The 18915-nt window shown below is 36.9% G+C and overlaps 2 protein-coding genes across 5 annotated transcripts in view; one reads left to right on the top strand and one right to left on the bottom strand.

The window, feature by feature from the left end:
- Positions 1-18915, bottom strand: part of Gigyf2 (GRB10 interacting GYF protein 2) — a 148667-nt gene that overhangs the window by 64259 nt on the left and 65493 nt on the right. The gene's annotated exons all lie outside the window — the stretch shown is intronic.
- Kcnj13 (potassium inwardly rectifying channel subfamily J member 13) lies at positions 10113-13633 on the top strand. Of its 2 annotated transcripts, none has more exons than XM_042679067.1 (2): positions 10113-10572; positions 13011-13633. In XM_042679067.1, exons 1-2 carry the CDS (start codon positions 10113-10115, stop codon positions 13631-13633), a joined length of 1083 nt encoding a protein of 360 aa, XP_042535001.1. The 2 variants fall into 2 exon arrangements, with proteins under 2 accessions (XP_042535001.1, XP_042535002.1); XM_042679068.1 differs by having other exon boundaries at positions 10113-10336; positions 13011-13154.

The raw sequence follows: 18915 nt of genomic DNA on the forward strand, positions 1-18915 counted from the left end.
TAGGTAGGGACAGCTCTATAACTTACTCAACTCCAAGAAGTTACCAGATGATTGAATACCTTCCTACTAGCACCAGGACAGGTTTTATTGTTCTGTGAAGAGGCCCCATTTAGGATGACCTGGCAAATAGAAAAATGCCAAAGTCCAGGTAGGATGAGAAAGCAAGTCAAGGCCAGAAAATGGGACAGATATGAAAACAGAGAACTCAAACCACTGCCTCCATGATACACGAAAGAAAGCCAATAAACAGGATCCACTAAATAGAATAGCCAATCAGCTGCCATGATACAAGAAAGAAAGCCAATAAACAGGATCCACTAAATAGAATAGCCAATCAAAAGTAACTTGCCCAAAGTTTCTCTTGACTGGCATCCCAACAAATTTTGCTTTTTTCCTATTCTCCTATCTTAATAAATTATTTTACCAGCCATAGACCTCAGTTCCAAATATCCACAACTCTAAGCAACAGTCCCAACAACCGAACCAATTAAAAAAATTAAAATGTCACATTAATGTGGCTCATCTGAATTTTTCTTTAAAATTATTTAAAAATTTACCCGATGTATGTAACTGTAACCCCTCTGTGCATTAGCTTTATAACAATATTAAAAATAAAAAATTCACATTTTTTTGTTTCCTTTTATGTGAATTTTTGTTTGCATATTTTCCCTAAGATGTTCACTTTGTCAAATCCTGAAAAACCTTTTCTATTAGTACCTAGGAAAAAATAAAAATATAAAGGATTGGATAGAGTAAGAACAAAGGAACTATTGTTTAAAAAATCTAGTTTTTAGGCTGGGAATGTGGCTTAGGGGTAGAGTGCTTGCCTCGCATGCATGAGCCCTGGGTTTGATTCCTCAGTATTACATACATAGAAAAAGCAGAAGTGGCACTGTGGCTCAGGTAGCCTTGAGCAAAAAGAAGCACAGGGACAGTGCCTAGGCCCAGAGTTCAAGACCAGGATTGGCAAAAAAACAAAAAAAACCTGTGTGTGTGTGTGTGTGTGTGTGTGTGTGTGTGTGTGTGTGTGTGTGTGTACACTCTAGGGCTTGAACTCAGGCCTGGGCACTGTCCCTTAGCTTTTTTGTTCAAGGCTGGCTATCTATCACAAGTCACAGCTCCATGTTCAGCTATTTAGTGGCTAATTGGAGATAAGAATATCATGGACTTTCCAGGCTGGGCTGACTTCAAACCTATCTCAGCCTTCTGAAAGGCTGGGATTGCAGGTATAAGCTACCAGTGCCAGGCAAGAGATTTTTTTTTTTGATATAATGGATTAGAGAGTCTTTTGCTGAACATCATTGGAGAATCATTCCCACTGTTACAGCAAATAGTAGTTTGTTCTTTTGCATTGATATAGGATCCCATTGTATGACCTTTCCACAACCTATTACTCTTATTACTCTACTACTGACCACCCATTTATGTTATTTCTGGCTTTTTACTATTACAAATTATGCTTCTGTAAACATTCTTGGATATCAATTTTGTTGAACAAACAATTGTTTGAGAATATAGTTCATCTAGATATGAAACTGTTGGGTTATAGCAAGTTCGACTTTAAAACAATGGTACTACTATATCCACTTTATTGTTATTCAAATCCCTAGCAAACAGTAACATGATCAACTTCTCCATAAACAAATACAATAAGACTCACAGGATTAAGAACAAGACTCAGGACACAGCACCTGCTTCTAGGACCACAGTCCAGGAACACACATGAATAAATTACCTGATACATTACAGTTGATACAAAATATTGATCTATCTCATCTCATCTTCATATTAAACACAAAACATTAAATCAAACCTCACCATCTCTATTATTGTGAAGAACGGGATCCCTGTAGTTTCCAAAATTTATGTATCTGAGTCATAGCCATATCAGAAATAGAACTTACAAAACTTATTCAACTTCCTAATCCATTTTTATATTATTCTAAGTGGTTTACTCACAAACTAGAACCAGTGAAAGAAGCCAGAAATTCTAGAAAAAACTGAAATAAGAGGAAGATCTAGGATCTAAAACGTGACAGGCTCCAAATAGGCAGCAGATATGCCATGCAGAGTGTAACTTCAGGACGCAGTCTATCAACATCTCTAAAAGGGGAAAGATGGAACAAAATATATTGCAATCTTCAAATAAATGCTATTTTAAAATTTTTCATTAGCTTACATTGGTTAGAGGGAGATTTCATTGTGACATATCCACATTGATATACAGTATGTTCCAATCAATCTCATGCCCTCTATCATGCTCCCTTCCCCCTTCCCAAAGTTTCAACAATAAATGCTAAATATTCAAGTTCTTCATGGTAATTTAAATGTGATATCTCAAAGTGCTTTCACGTCTAACTCTTCTTTCCATATCAGTACAATAAAGTCAACTAAAATACTTTAGCTTATCACTTTTAAATTTTTAACAAATCTACAAAATGATTTAAAAGTAAATCTAACCCAGTGCTGGTGGCTCACATCTGTAATCCTAGCTACTCAGGAAGCTGAGATCTGAGGATTATAGTTCAAAGCCAGCCAGGGCAGGAAAGTCCATGAGACTCATCTCCAAGTAATCACCAGAAAACCGGAAGTGGCACTGTGGCTCAAGTGGTAGAGCACTGTCCGTGAACTGAAGAGCTCAGAGACAGCACCTAGGCCCAGAGTTCAAACCCCACGACAAAAAAAAAAAAAAAAAAAAGTAAATCTAATTGGAAAGTATATAAATTCATACCCGAATCAAATATAATCAATGAATGATCTGAGGACTCATCTCTAGACTAAGAGGTGTACTGTAAGCCAGAATGCTTTATTCTTTCTTCAGGAAAAAGGTCTTAAGGCTTTCATCGGCACTTTTAGGTTATCTATGACTTTCAAAAGGAAAAAAAAAAACAAAAATCAAAACAATACCTACAAACTTAAAATGCACTATTTTCTACTCAATGAAGTAAATAACATTTTTTTTTTGAGAAACTATATACTATACTATGTGTTTAGTGTCCCCGGTGACAGTAAATATATGTTTCTGGCTTAGCATATTAAATCTAAATAGGATTCTTCTAAAAATAAAATGAAATTGAAATGCAGTGCTGGTTTTTGCTTGGTCTGACTGAGTGGACTTCCTAAGGAGAAAGAGCAGTAAAAGGGCACCTGTGTGCATGTTTGACTCACAGCCAAAAATGGTGTTTATGGAAAACTTCAAATGGAGCAGAGAGGCACTCAGCCAACAAAATCTACAGCTGTGAGACTTGGAGCTTACAAGTGCCCAATCTCCAAAAGCAAAAGTGGAATTATGGGACAGACTTTGAAGCTTGTTTATGTGCAAATTTTTGTAACAATTGAAACAGTGAAAGGGAATTCCATCCAACTGTTGCTATTTACTCCCAAATATCTCCAAATAAATACTTACAAATAAAATAGAGTGGCTAGGATAGAAAAGTTAAGTTCTATACCCACAGATTTGCAACTTTCCTCCCAGCCTAACCCCTGAGGAGATGCTTGCTCTGCTGTTTAACATGGTCCAGAAAACAGCCGTGCCTGGTTGGAGAAGGACTGGAAAGGTTACAGCATGTCAGAATCTCTTTAAGAAACAAAACAAAAAACCCACCTCATCTCTGAAAACCACCTCCTACACTGTCTGCTGGTGCATATTCAAAAGTTGTTTGAAATCTTTTGGGAAGGGAAATCAGTGGGGAGGCTTGAACATGCAAAACCGAAAGAGGTCTAGATCTTTTAAAAACAAAGCTAAGTACAAAGCAATGTAAGAAAGAATATGGAGGCCACTGCCTGGCATGATGGTTCATATCTATAATGCTAACATTCAGGGAGACAGAAGGATCGTAAGCTTGGTGTCAACTTGAGCCACACAATGAGTTCTGGGCCCACCTGGACCACAAAGCAAGATCCTGTTTAGAAAAAAAAAAGGTGAGGGGGATAGAGGGGAAGAACCTGAAGACCACATCGGTGAGTGCCTATATACATAGGCAGGGCAGCACGCTTCAAAATTTAGTATTATTGGTGGATTGTGTACTAGATTACTACAGCTGAAAGAAACAGAAATGGATTTACTGAGGAACAATTTATATACATAGCCTTAGCATCTGGCCTAATCACTGTAATTTTGAATTTAAAAAATCAATTAATGAAAAAGTAATCTCCAATTAACCTTATTGTGCTATCTTAAACAGAAATCAAAGATTACACTTAGATTGGGAGTCTATGTACTTTAAAAGTTGGCATATGATCTGTGCCAGTATCAGATAACCCGGCAACTTGAACCAGAAATAGCTTAGATGCTCAGGCTACTATCAAGGGACTATCATGCTCACATGACAGAAAGCACTTCAGAGCTGTCCCATCATATCCAGTAGTGATGAGGAATTGCTGTCTATGCCACACTTGCAAGTTGGAAAAATTTAGGCATTCAAAAACTTCATGTAAGAAGGGCATTTCTTTCTGAGATATTTTTTGTGTGTGCCACTACTGGGGCTTGAACTCAGAGCCTTGCCCTCTTGCTTGGCTTTCTTGTTCAGAGCTGGCATCTACACTAGTCACAGTCTGACATTTTTGCTGGTTAACTGGAGATCGTTTCTCATACTTTTCTACCTGAGATGGCTTCATACTTGTATCTTCCAGGTGTTAGTCTCTTGAGCAGCCAGGATTACAGCGTGAGCCACAGGTAACTAGCTCAACTGAGGATATTTACCAAACAATTTTTTACATATATTCTGAAATGGAGTACCTTACAGAAAGAAGCATCCAAGTTGAGTAAAAGCCTTTTCTAGTTTGCCTGCCTGCCTGCCTGTCTTCTCTAGTGCTAGAACTATAGAGATACACCATCATGCCAAGCTGTGGCCTCTACATTCTTATATTTCATCTATTCGATATCCACTCAAGACATGTGTCTTGAACACATCTGCCATCAGCAGGTCCATTCAAGTGTTTCTTCTTTCTGAAAAACAATGTGCTAGCATTTTGGTTGATATGAATTTTTTTCTCCCCAAGCAGCCAATAGAAAATCTAATTTCCACTAGCACATTCAGGAAATAAGCCTCATACCACAAGTTCCTCCATGGCACCTTTACCCTCTCTAGTTTTTTGGCCTTTTTTTTCCTTTGAACATAACAAGAAAGTTAAAGAAACATGGCAGGAAAGATTATCTATAGCATGATGCCATGAGCACCTTCATCTGCTCATCTTCATCTGCTGCTCTCTTCAAGGGTACAGACATTGGCATTATGTTAAATAGGAAAAACTGGAGTCCGATGTGAGATATACATAGTTAAAACAGTCACTGTCACAAGCAGGTTCAGAGGTGGTATTAGGTAGTTTGATAGTCCATGGTCTCAGGATTGGTCAGATGGGAACTTGTTGAGATTCACTGGCCTCATAGGTTCAATGAGAGTTCAAGGCCTGGTGGTTGGTCAGGCCCTTCCAGGATGGCTGCAAAATAACTGCAAAAAGATTGGCTTGGGAACACTGTGAAGTCACTCCCCAGGGCCAGCCCATGGAGCAGTCACTGTCTAGGGGTAGGTAGTGGAGGTTTTCTGAATCACCTCTACGGCTTAAAGTTAAAGATCAGAACTATTTGTTGACCCATCTTAGGCTGGAAAGAAGCCTACCATTAATCCTTACCTTCTCCAGTCAAAGTTTACAAGGCTGTGTCTGAACTTGTACTGAAATGCTTGTCATTAATAAAACAAAGAAGGAATTAATGTATTTCTTAAGTTGTCAGGGAGGGAGGAGAGGAATCTACAAAGGCGGATTTCCCTTTCTAAGTAGCATTATATTGGTCTACATTAATAAGTTTCCCAGCAGGCCTTCCATGATTATACTTTGAACAATCACAGCCTTTGTTTCTCAAATCCTCTTACATGTGCCATTTGATCAAAGTTTTAAAATTAGCAGCTAACAGAAGAAAAGTACTGCTCACTAACGCATTATACAAAGCCATACCTCAACTCATGCTGTATCATAGACATTTTCAAGCAAAATGTGACTTGAATGTCTAGTTCTATATGCTTCCAACACTATGTTTTATTCTACATCATACTTATCAAGAAATCATCCCCTAAATAATACTAAAGCAAGATTTAAGGAAGCTCTTCAGCCTTTTCACACAGGTATGTGGTGCAGAGATAGTACAAGGTATCAAAAAATTAATTTTATTCCTACCTGAGGTCTTATTACATAGCTTCTTTCAAAAGTCCATCCCTTTTCAATTAAAAATAGGAAAGGTTTAAGGTAAATAAACTACCTATACTTACTAGTCATTTTAATGATATGGGATATGAAAAAAAAACTAAGAAAATCAGCTTATTACTTTATATCTAAACATCCTTATCCAAATAAATCTTCCCCCAAGAAATGGTGGAAAAAAAGATTAGTGAAGGAGATATCTCACACTTCAACATGCTATATAAGGAAAGACGGCTGAAAGGAAATCTTGCAGGGAATTTTATCCCTTTGAACTTTCAAATAAACTCTTAAGTAAGATTATGCAAACTTACTAAAAACCGGTCCTGATTAGAGGAAAAAATGCACCCGTTCTCCAAGTCAGCTCTGGAGGCTTTCTCCAGAGTTGTTAAGGTTTGTGTTGGGTAAAGAAAGACCTCCTAACAAACCAGCATTCTTTTCCACATGATCAGAGCTAATTGGCCCCCCTGCAGACTAAGTGACCAATCACATCATCTTCAGCTGAAACCAGCTCCCAGGACATTATAAACACAGGAATGTAAGCTGTAACGCCAGTCCAAGAAGAAAACCTACCAACTAGACTTGTAGGTTAAAACTACCTGATCAAAAAGATACTCTGCAAGCTTCCTTAGGAACCTATGCTACAGGCTGAACTTGCAAAAGAAGAGGTGAGTAAATGAAATAATATTCTTATTTCTCTCCTTAAGGGGAGCAGGGGAAAAATTAACCAGTAAACAAGGCCAAGGCATGATTACTTACAACAGATTAAAAAAAAACAAAAAACTAAAGATACTACATTTACAACTTTATTTTCTTGTTGTAAGACTGGGACTCAACTTCCATACCTGACACTTTTGCTCACTGGCTGGCCCTCTACCAACTGAGCCACGCTTCCAACCCCTATTTACAGGGTCTTAAATTAAGATGCTTTATTCTTTTTCCTTAAATTTTAGGGTTGGAATAACAGCCCTATTGAAAGCATTCCTGTAACTTTTGCTCCTTTTTAATGTAAACTTACTCTCCATTATTATATATAAATGCATATAGCAGAAAAGCCCTAGATAAAATTCTTTAAAAAATGTCTATTGGTAGGGATTAGATAAATCTATAATGAACATATGAAAATAAATGCAAAAAGAATGTGTTTTTCTCACTATGTTTTTCTCAAGAAAAAGGATCAGTATTCTAAATGAATTTTTAAGCATAGAATTACCACTGAAATCAGTAGATGCCATTACAAGTAGTAAAAATAATAATAATAAATATGAAAGAATCTGAGCTTACATAATAGGGCTAGAATCCACATCATTTGCCCTAATTACGGAGAGCAGGAGAGATGATTACAAGACTCTCAATATTATCTGAAAGCCTTTTACATCAGATGTAGACAAATATTGTGTTCATTAACCACTGCAAATACAGCCTCTATCTTAACTTTAACATGAACTATAGCACTACTTTAAAGCAGCAATACAAAAGAAATAACTTTGAGAACTACAACTTAATGAGTAGAATTAAACAAGTTATTTTGACCGCAAACTATCATTTTTATGATAAACTCTTTTTCCATCCTTTAGAGGCCACATACAAAAAAAATACATGCAAACTTTTCTGCTTTTCTATTCTACTTTCTGTTAGGATTAGCTAATGAGAATAATATAAATCTAAATCAAGACAAGTACATACAACAAGTACTCATATGCCTCTGGGGATATAAAAATTATTTAGCAATATAATAGTATGGACACAATGTCCATTAGATACTTTTTAAGTCTGATAGAAAAAGATCCTAAATATAAGGCAACAATAATATAAGTTTTAAAGAAGCCATAAAACCATTTAGAAAGAATCATTTTAAAGGAGGCAGACATAAAACTATCTAGAAAAATAAAATTCCATAGAAAAGCTGTATCAGTTGAGGGAATTGAAAATAACAAAGTTGTAGAGCTTTAAAGGATCAATTTCTCTTTGTCCTACCTCTCCCTCCCTTCTCTCTCTCTCTCTCTTTCTCTCTCCCTCCTTCTCCACCTCCCTCCCTCCCACCTCAAAAAAAATAATCTAAGAAAACCTGGCCAATTAAGAGCAGATGCCAGCAGATGCCCAGGTTCCCTATCGTGTTTTCTTTATATGGGAAATGTGTAAGATATAGTTAGAGAAACAAAGGAAGGAAGTTTAGGACATTCATAAATACTGTAGGATGAAATCAAGAAAGGACCGTGCAGCTGTTTCTTCCTCAAGCTCTGTGAAACAACACATAGTAGCAGTCACCAGGGCACATTTCATATTACAAGAGGCATTTTCATATAGGCAGGAAGCAAGAAACAAAAGATATTCACACATCTTTATGAAAGAAAACAACTGTCCTTTCCTTTTTTTTCTTATATCCTTTCACTCTCACATCCTTCTTTCAGTGTCAGAATTTTTCCTTTGGTAAAATTATGCTGACAGTATTTTAAATTATCTTCTTAACTTGACATCTAAATTATGAATACTACATAAAAATCTCCTCTTAAACTAGAGGTGTGGCTTGGCAGTAGAGCTCCTCCTGCCTAACAAGCACAAAGCCCTGAGGGCAAACCTTACTGGCAAAAAATCTGTACTGCAAATTACAGACTAATAATTCTGATAGTACTAACCTTAAAGTCTTGAAAGAAGTCTTCCTTGACTGAAAATGTGTTTCTTATTTTCAAATAACCTAGTAAGTGTTACTGAAGAACAAAAATTCTGACCAGGATCAAATGTCTGGTTTTGAAGAAACATAAGGCTGACTCTGGACTTGGAAAGCATGAAATTAATACCACTGACACTATCTTTGTAATCTTAGAAAAGTCACTGTGCCTCAGTCTCATCCTCCATACAATGGAAATAATAATGTACTTATTAATGTAAAAGTGAGAAAATATTAGTCACAGTAAAGCAACTAATATCTAGTGAGCACTTACTCTGCTAAGCAGTCTACTGATTTCACATGAGTTAATACTTGTGAAGTATTTGGTATGATTTCTGGCAAATAATAAACAATACTATTCGCTAGTAATAGTAATCACTATCATTGTCAGAGTCATATATAAAGTTAATAATGGTTGTATGCAACTTTCCCTTTTGTCCTGAGGCTACTTTAAGTTGCATATAACCGGCTGGCCAACATCCAGTTCCAATACTACAGAAAGACAATATCCAGAGTCCCTAAACAAAAAAGGACCCAGCAATCCCAAGCAACAACATTGCTGTGTACAAGTCTAGTGTCGTGCTTAAGTGTCATTAAATAGGCAGGACAGAGCTTAGGGCACACCTGTAATCACAGCAGTCTGGAGGCTGAGAAAGGAGGATCATGAGTTGGGAGGCCAGCCTGGGCTACACAGTGAGACCATCTTAAAAAGCATGAAAAAGATACGCAGCACTTTGAAAGGGTATCTACTTGTGAAGTAAGCAGCAAGAGTCAATTATACTAATGTTTAAGGCTAAGTTCCAAGTGATTTCTATCTGTTCATATACAGTAAAATACTTAAACTTAGTCCTCTTAATTACCCATAATTTTAAGAATTACTAAAAGCTATTATTTACACATAACATTTAATCAAATAATACCTGGACTTAGGCAAAGATGATTCAGGGATGTTAAACAGGCACAAATCTTCTCCCTTACCTCCTCAGGAATTCTAAAATACACTTAGTAGATATAATGTTTTAGTAGCCAGGAAAATGGTAGCGATAACCTCATATAATACATAATTAGCTAACAAATAGATGACGTGGTCAATAACTGCCCCTGTATGTAAGCCGTTTGAGAAAAAGCCTGTCCAAATTGTAGTCACAGAACAGTTTCAAAAAAGCAAGAAAGGTGGTTTCAGAATTCATGAATACTAAGACAGTTAATGGCTGACTAATTTACTTTTAATTACAGAGAATCAAAGCATAAGATGGACAGCAGTAATTGCAAAGTTATCGCTCCTCTCCTAAGTCAAAGATACCGGAGGATGGTCACCAAAGATGGCCACAGCACACTTCAGATGGATGGTGCTCAAAGAGGTCTTGCCTATCTTCGAGACGCATGGGGAATCCTAATGGACATGCGCTGGCGTTGGATGATGCTGGTCTTTTCTGCTTCTTTTGTTGTCCACTGGCTTGTCTTTGCAGTGCTCTGGTATGTTCTAGCTGAGATGAATGGTGATCTGGAACTAGATCACGATGCCCCACCTGAAAACCACACTATCTGTGTCAAGTACATCACCAGTTTTACAGCTGCATTCTCCTTCTCCCTGGAGACGCAACTCACAATTGGTTATGGTACCATGTTCCCCAGTGGTGACTGTCCAAGTGCAATCGCCTTACTTGCCATACAAATGCTCCTAGGCCTCATGCTAGAGGCTTTTATCACAGGTAATTGTCTTTGTTCTTTTGAAACAATGCAAAACTTTGAAAAGGGTATAATCAATTATAAGCAGCACTGAAATAATTTATTTCTATTATTATCAGGTGATGCCTAGGAAGGATGGCAATATGCCTAAAGAAGGAAAAAAAAATTCTAGGGACAAACAATAGAAACATATAAGGAATCTAAGACTTATTGTTTAAATATTACTACTGGAACTCCTTAAAAAGGGGGGGAGCACTTTGATACTAACTTTCATGAATATTGCAGTTGGTCTAAAATTAGTATTTTGTTAAATACTTAGTGAATAAGCTCAAGGTATGCCTTACCCATCTATCATGTTACTAACAGGAACTTGATTTTTGTTTTTTCTTTTTGATGTTCTACAATTTTCTCCTCTGAAATCATATGATCAACATCCACTGAATGCAAGTAAGCATACAAGCATCATAGCACTATGTGTTAGAGAAAGTTTAACACAGTATGTTAGAGAAATATGTTACACACACACACACACACACACACACACACACACACACACACACACACACACACACACACACACACACACACACACACACACACACACACACACACACACACACACACACACACACACACACACACACCCTAGCAAAATTATTAAAAATACAGCCACAACAATTGTGGAATTTTGTTACACAACTGATAATATCTAAGATTCTAATAGTTCTCTTGTTACATGAGATATAAAATTTAAAAGAAAAACAAGTAGAAAATTTGGCCTTAATGTATATCCAGTAATAGTCTAAGAGTGTAAGCACTGGACCACATGATAAGTCATCTGGAATGAAGTCCCAGTGTGCTGCCAACTGGTTTTACAACTTTCCATCTGCAAGATATCTACTGGGTCAGTTCTTAGGATAAATTTAGGGTAACTATTAAATTAAGTGGGGAGAAATTTTTTACACGAACCCCTGACTGAATTTTGCATTTCCTAAAATGTATTCAATAACAAAAACTACAACATCAGCATTACCAGTATCTTGGTCCAAATAGAAATGAGCTATTTTTTTTTTATCAAATCACCATACTTCAAAAATCACAAAATTAAACCTACTATTTATTTTGTTATTTAATGCACTAATAAAGCAATATACTACTATGTATTGTATTTTTTTTTTTTTTTTTTTATTTTTGGTCCGGTCGTGGGGCTTGAACTCAGGGCCTGGGCGCTGTCCCTCAGCTCTTCAGCTCAAGGCGAGTGCTCTACCACCTGAGCTACAGCGCCACTTTGTATTGTATTTTTTAAATGTTCAACTGAATTTGAAAATATCTGGTTTCCTTGGTTTGCATTTACATATTAACATTTAAAATATAATTCAGGTAAGGGCTACATAGGATCCACCAGCCTTCCAACAAGCTCTGTAGTGCATGATGGTTAGGAAACCTTCCTCTATAGCTAGGCACAAGGAGGATGTTCTCACAAGGTACACAGAAACCAACTTATTGCCAGTTTTCCCCAAAAGAACAAGGTTTACCTAAGTTTCAGTGCTAAAAAATTCTTCAGTGTATTATTCCCTTTAGCAAGTCCCCTCCCCACTAAATTATCCGATTCTCAAATTTCTAGCTCAACTTCAAAGTTATCTAGTTATAAGTACACTGCATTCATTTTCTGTGACTTTTCTGTGTGTGCTAGTCCTAGGGCTTGAACTGAGGACCTGAGTGCTGTCCTTGAGTTTTATTTATTTTTTTGTTGGTCATGGGGCTTGAACTCAAGGCCTGGGCACTATCCCTGAGCTCTTTTGCTCAAGGCTAGCTCTCTATCACTTTGAGACACAGTTTCCCACAGTTTCCAGTTTCCCAGTGGTTAATAGGATAAGAGTGCCATATAGCCTTTCCTGCCCAAGCTAGCTTTGAACTATGATCTTCATATCTCAGTCTCCTGGGTAGCTAAAGGCATGAGCCACCGGCACCCAGCTTCTATCATCTATTTTTTTTAAAAGTAAGGTTATAATGTGTGTATGTATATGTGTATGTATGTGGCCTATCATGTGTGTGTGTATATATGCATACATATATGTATACATGTATATATACATATGTGTGTATACACACACATACACACAAAGACCAACACACAGGTCTTTACACATATACACGTATGTATATATGTATACATATGTATGTATATATGTGTAAAGACCAACTCTTTAACTTTGTATGAAAGTAGATTATTTTAGAGTCTATAGCAAAGTAATTTTTGCTTATACATTTGAAATAATGGGTTTCTTGTAACAGAAATGTATGTATACTGACTATCCAATATTAATGAGTTTAATTCCTGACTCACTGTAAAGAATAGCATCAAGAAATGTACAAGTACTTGATATATTCTTCTAATTTGCAAAAGGTATTGATATATTGACATCTTCGTTCTAAAAAAATTCAATGGTTTCTAATTTAGGTGCCTTTGTGGCGAAGATTGCCCGGCCAAAAAATCGAGCTTTCTCAATTCGATTTACTGACTTAGCAGTAGTAGCTCACATAGATGGCAAACCTAATCTTATCTTCCAAGTGGCTAACATCCGACCTAGCCCTCTGACCAGTGTCCGAGTCTCAGCTGTACTCTATCAGGAAAAGGAAAATGGCGAACTCCATCAGACCAGTGTGGACTTTCACCTTGATGGCATCAGTTCTGAAGAATGTCCATTCTTTATCTTTCCACTAACCTACTACCATACTATTACACCATCAAGTCCTCTGGCAACTCTACTCCAGCATGAAAACCCTCCCCACTTTGAATTAGTTGTGTTCCTGTCAGCAATGCAGGAAGGTACTGGTGAAATCTGTCAAAGGAGGACATCCTACCTACCCTCTGAGATCATGTTACATCACTGTTTTGCATCTCTGATGACCCGAGGTTCCAAAGGTGAATATCAAGTCAAGATGGAGAATTTTGACAAGACTGTTCCTGAATTTCCAACTCCTCCGGTCTCTAAGAGCCCACACAGGACTGACCTAGATATCCGTATCAATGGACAAAGCATTGACAATTTTCAGATCTCTGAAACAGGACTGACAGAGTAAGACTTAACCATGCCATTCTATTTTTTAATGTATTAAATGTATCTCAGCCAGTTATGCAGTTACTATTCCTTCAGTGTATCTCATGTTTTCCTTTTTCAATGCTGATTACATCCATCTGATTACATCAAGGTAATCAATCATGCCTTTGTCCACAAAAAATGGCTGCACTATCAATACACATTTTGAAAACATTCTTACAAAGCTTTTATCTATGGTTATCTACTGAAATCAATACAACTCAACTTGACAGATACTCATAATAGAAATTTTGCTCATGAATTTATAAAGATTTGGTATGATACCAATAATGAAGGTAAAATGAACAGTGAAATTTAACATTGCTGAATTCCAAGAAAATCAAATACAAATCTCTCATTTTCATCTGCAAACTGAAGCAACAGTCTAGTTTCAAACATAGCTCCCTGGGTAGAAAGATGATTTCACAATATTTGGTGAACAACCTTTTACAACTGTTATTTTTTCAAGACAGCAAAGATCATTCCTTTGGCTCTTTAAACTACAAAACTAGGGTAAGTATTATTGCCTTAATTTTTTAACAGCTAAAAACAAAAAATCCCAACAGAAACTTGCACAGACAAATGTATACTTAACCCTAAACGCATTTGAGCTTGACACTTAAATGTATATATGTGTTCATATGCCCATAGGAGAAAGTGATCAGAACAATGAAGTAAAGTTCTGTACCAACCTGCAGGATGATATATTTGGCAAGAATATGCAAAATTACATCTGCTTTAAAACTAATAATTAGTGATTTAATCATTAATAATTAGTGATTTATTAGTGCCTAATAATTCATGATTTAAAAACTATAATCACCCAATCATCTGAATTATTTACAATTGAAGTAAAATCTTTCTCTTATTTATGACCCATTCAATGACATTAAAAATCATGATGGCTCTAAAAACTTCACATATACAAATATATTTAAGTTTTTATCAATTCAAAGGTTAGATATGTCAACTAGGAGAAAAATCCCCAATAGATAAAGCAAAAAATAATTAGGCAACAAAGTATTTTCAAACTCAAATTCCTGTTTCCAACATCAAATAGTTTTTTCTATAAACACAAAATGAGTGTTTATTCACCAGTAGGAGGTTGGACTAAATGATCTCTATTATTTCTTTTCAACTCTAATGCTCCATGAAAATTATTCTTTCTCTGCATGTTTTTATATAAAATAAGATGAACACTTTCTCTTACATCCAGTTTAATTTAAGATACTTTGGTGAATAATTCTTATTTCAATTAAAAACTTGAGACTGCTAGCAAAACAAAACAAAAACCCTATCCAGTTTCAAACAGATCTGTAGCTGTTCAGCTTTTCTGAAATTTCCCTTATTCAGGCTTATGTGGGAAGAATGAAAGATTGAGCTTCCCTACTGCTGGATGACCCAGGCAGGAATCATCTCCTGAAATAAATACTAGCTGAGTAAAGACAGGAAGTTTTAAAGAGCAGGGTACAGCAGCAAGTTAAAATTTTCTACTGTTTGACCAAAAGGAAAATAAAGAAGAATTTTGGCAAGGTCTAAGACTGATAAATCAGAAGAATATCAAGAACACAGAAACCTAATTTTTGTGAAAACCTGATGTTTAAAATCTTAACATTTATTCTTAAGTAGTAATCAAGTGAACACATTTTTTTCCAACCCAAGACTGCTGTAACACATGAAGCCAGAAGAAACTCATCTATCTATAATAAATGAACAAGTCACATAACCTGTGAAAATAAAAGTAGTACCAAAGACTCACATGGTATGTTTCTTCCTAAAATTGCTATGTCACTTACATAGATTATAATTTCAATAGTGAAGTGAAGCTGCTCAAGGTAATACAAATGAACGGGTGAAGAGACTTGGGACTCAGTCTCCCTATAGATGCTTCATGTTCCCGCTCAGATGACTCGCATTTAGTATTCAGGCAAACTTGAAAAGTAACATTAATGTGAGAATTAAGTAAATGTGGAAACCAAGTATGACTCCCCTTCGATGTGCCAAAAAATAAAAACAACAACCAAAAATTCTTCTTAGTAAACTACTGCTATTTAATTAATTTACATAAAAGAAATATAACCAAAAATTTTGTCCAGAGAACTGAATACTTGTAGGAATACTGTTCAGTAATACTTTCACTTATTCAAAGAATAAGTTTCTAGGATAAAAATCCTCCTGTGATACCATTATCCCCTCCAGAAAATAAAGTATGAATGGAAAAAGAAAAATTATTGAGAAAAATGGCGACTCTGCCTTCCTGGGCTGTGCAGCTCCTAACATGGGCCACCAAAGAACTCACATATGTGATCAGGAAGCTCACTTCAGAAATGATAAAGTACTCTGGGACACCAAGATAGACAGCATGACTATTTAACAAACTAAAGACAAATCATTCTTAAAAATCTTAAGAGCCTATATTTTTGCTTATTATGGCCTATATTACCAACTTCTAGAATGTCTGTAATCAAAATTTCATTTCATTTCAAAATGCACTAATCAATATCCAACTTGGCTCAGCCTACTGATGCCATATGGACATGGATACTTTTTTAGTGGTAATAGGATTTGCACTCATAATCTTGCACTTGTGAGACAGGCATTCTACCATTTAAATCATGCCACAAACCCCTTTTACTTTGGCTATTTTTTTGGGGGGGAGGGTCTGGTCGTGGGGCCTGAACTCTGGCCCTGGGCACTGTCCCTCAGTTCTTCAGCTCAAGGCTAGCGCTCTACACACATACATGTATATCTTTATTTATTTAGTTGTTGGTTTATTTATTTACAGTGGTAGTCCTGGGATTTGAACTCAAGCCCTCATGCTTGATACCTAAGTTACTCAATTTTTGAGTCAACTCTTCAGCTTTTTGGGTTTTGTTTTTGGGTACAGGTCCTAGGGTTTGAACTAGGGGCCTAGGTACTGTCCCGAAGTTTTTGTGCTTAAAGCTAGCACTCTTAAGACTTGGGTCATAGATCTACTTCTGGTTCTTTGTTGGTTAACTGTAGGTAAGAGTCTCATGGAGTTTTCTACTGGGGCTGACTTTGAACCTTGATCCTCAGATCTCAGCTTCCTGAGTAGCTAGGATTACAGGTGTTAGCCACCAGTGCCCAGCTTACATTAGTTTTTTTTTTTTTTTTCCGGTCGTGGGGCCTGAACTCTGGGCCTGGGCACTGTCCCTCAGTTCTTCAGCTCAAGGCTAGCGCTCTACCGCTTGAGCCACAGCGCCACTTCCGGCTTTTTTGTTTTTGCTTATGTGGTGCTGAGGAATCAAACCCAGGGCCTCAAGCATGCAAGGCAAGCACTCTACCACTGAGCCACCTTCCCAGCCCCACATTAGTTATTTTTGAGATAAGATCTTGCTTCCAACCTGGGCCTATACCCTCCTTATCTCCACCCTCCTATAGTAAAGTCATTCCTACAGTAGCTGGGATGACAGGCACCTGTACCACACCAGGTTCGCTGCTTCCACTGACCGGAAGTTTACAAACATTTTTTGCCCAGGTTGGCCTGGAAATTATGATCCTTACCATTTCATTCTCTCATGTAGCTAGGATGACAGGCCCAGCCCAACCTACCCAGATATTAATTAAAGAACATTTTGTCCAGGCTGACCTTGAACTACAACCTAATCAATCTCAGTCTCCTGAATAGCTAGGATTATAGGCATGAATAACCAATGCCACTGTGATCAGTTACTAATGAATATTTCATTTCATCTTCATGGAAACAAACTACAAGGTGATCATAGAAACTGATCTCCCTTGTACTTCTTGTTCTACTGAACAGAAATTTAAAATCCAGTATCAGAGGCCTTTTGCCATCTCTACATTCTCCCATGGATCCATGGCATCCCCAGAGGTTATATATGATTCTTATACAGATTTGTAATTCTATTCTCTTTTCTTCACATACAAAGCAAATACATATAGGCTGGGGGTACAGCTCAATGGTAGAGAACTTGCCTAGCATGAGCAAGGCCTTTGATTTGATTCCCAGGAATTTAAACAAACAAAAAAACATGACATGAACCATCTCTAATTTTAAAACAAAAAAAAAAAACAACATTTTTTTTCTGCCAGTTATGGAGCTTGAACTCAGAGCCTGGACTCTGTCACTGAGCTTTTCTGCTCAAGGCTAGCACTTACCACTCTGAGCCACAGCTCTACTTCCAGTTTTCTGGTGGATAATTAGAGATGAGAGTCTCACAGACTTTCCTAGTCAAGCTGGCTTCAAACCATAATCCTCAGCTCTCAGCCTCCTGAGTAGCTAGGATTATAGGAATGAGCCACCAGCATCTGGCAACAAAAACAGTCTTAAATCATAATACTTTAATTATCCTAATTTGATATTGCAGATATCTCATAGTTGATCAATGTTCCAACAAACTAGTGCCATTATTCTTGTATAGTGTTAAGATATAATTATAAGCATTTTTAATCTATATTACAAATGTAACCACCACAAAACAAAAAAAAACCAGAATCCTTAGCAGTTAACCTGAAGTCTTCTTATCAAAAAACATTTGATTAGCCGGGAGCCAGTGGCTCATGCCTGTAATCCTAGCTACTCAGTAGGCTGAGATCTGAGGATCACAGTTCAAAGCCAGCCTGGACAACAAAGTCCATGAAACTCTTATCTCCAATTAACCACCAGAAAACCGGAAGTGGCGCTGTTGCTCAAGTGGTAGAGTGCTCACCATGAGCTGAAGAGCGCAGGGACTCAGGACCAGAGTTCAAGCCCCACAACTGACAAAAAAATAAAAAATAAACACTGGATTAAAGCAATTATGACAAACTACACACACACACACACACACACACACACACACACACACGCACACACACATGCACACGCACGCACGCACGCACACAGAGTAAAAATTGCCCTGTCAATATACTTGTAGTTGGTATGCTGACCTCCTTAATATTTTTACATATCATGCCAAATTAGTTTTATGGAATTCACTTCTTCAAGTGAATTTTTACAGAGTGGAAAAGAAAAAAGTCTTTACTCCTAATAGAATCTGTCTAGAAAATAAATTGAATTAACATATCCACAAATAATGATGAAAATTTAACTTAACACTCAGCTATTCAACATGTAAATATGTGTTTGGTTAGAATCAAGATATTCTACCATGGAACTGACCACTTCCAAGGCAACCCAATCATTTCAAACAACTTTAATTATTACATGTTTTTAAGGATGTGTAAAATACTTGTCTCCCTAAGCCTTCCATCATTTCACTCTTCTGCCCTTGAAACTCG

Source organism: Dipodomys spectabilis, unplaced genomic scaffold, assembly GCF_019054845.1.
Source record: "Dipodomys spectabilis isolate Male_0828 unplaced genomic scaffold, ASM1905484v1 ptg000051l, whole genome shotgun sequence".
Taxonomy (NCBI): Eukaryota; Metazoa; Chordata; class Mammalia; order Rodentia; family Heteromyidae; genus Dipodomys; species Dipodomys spectabilis.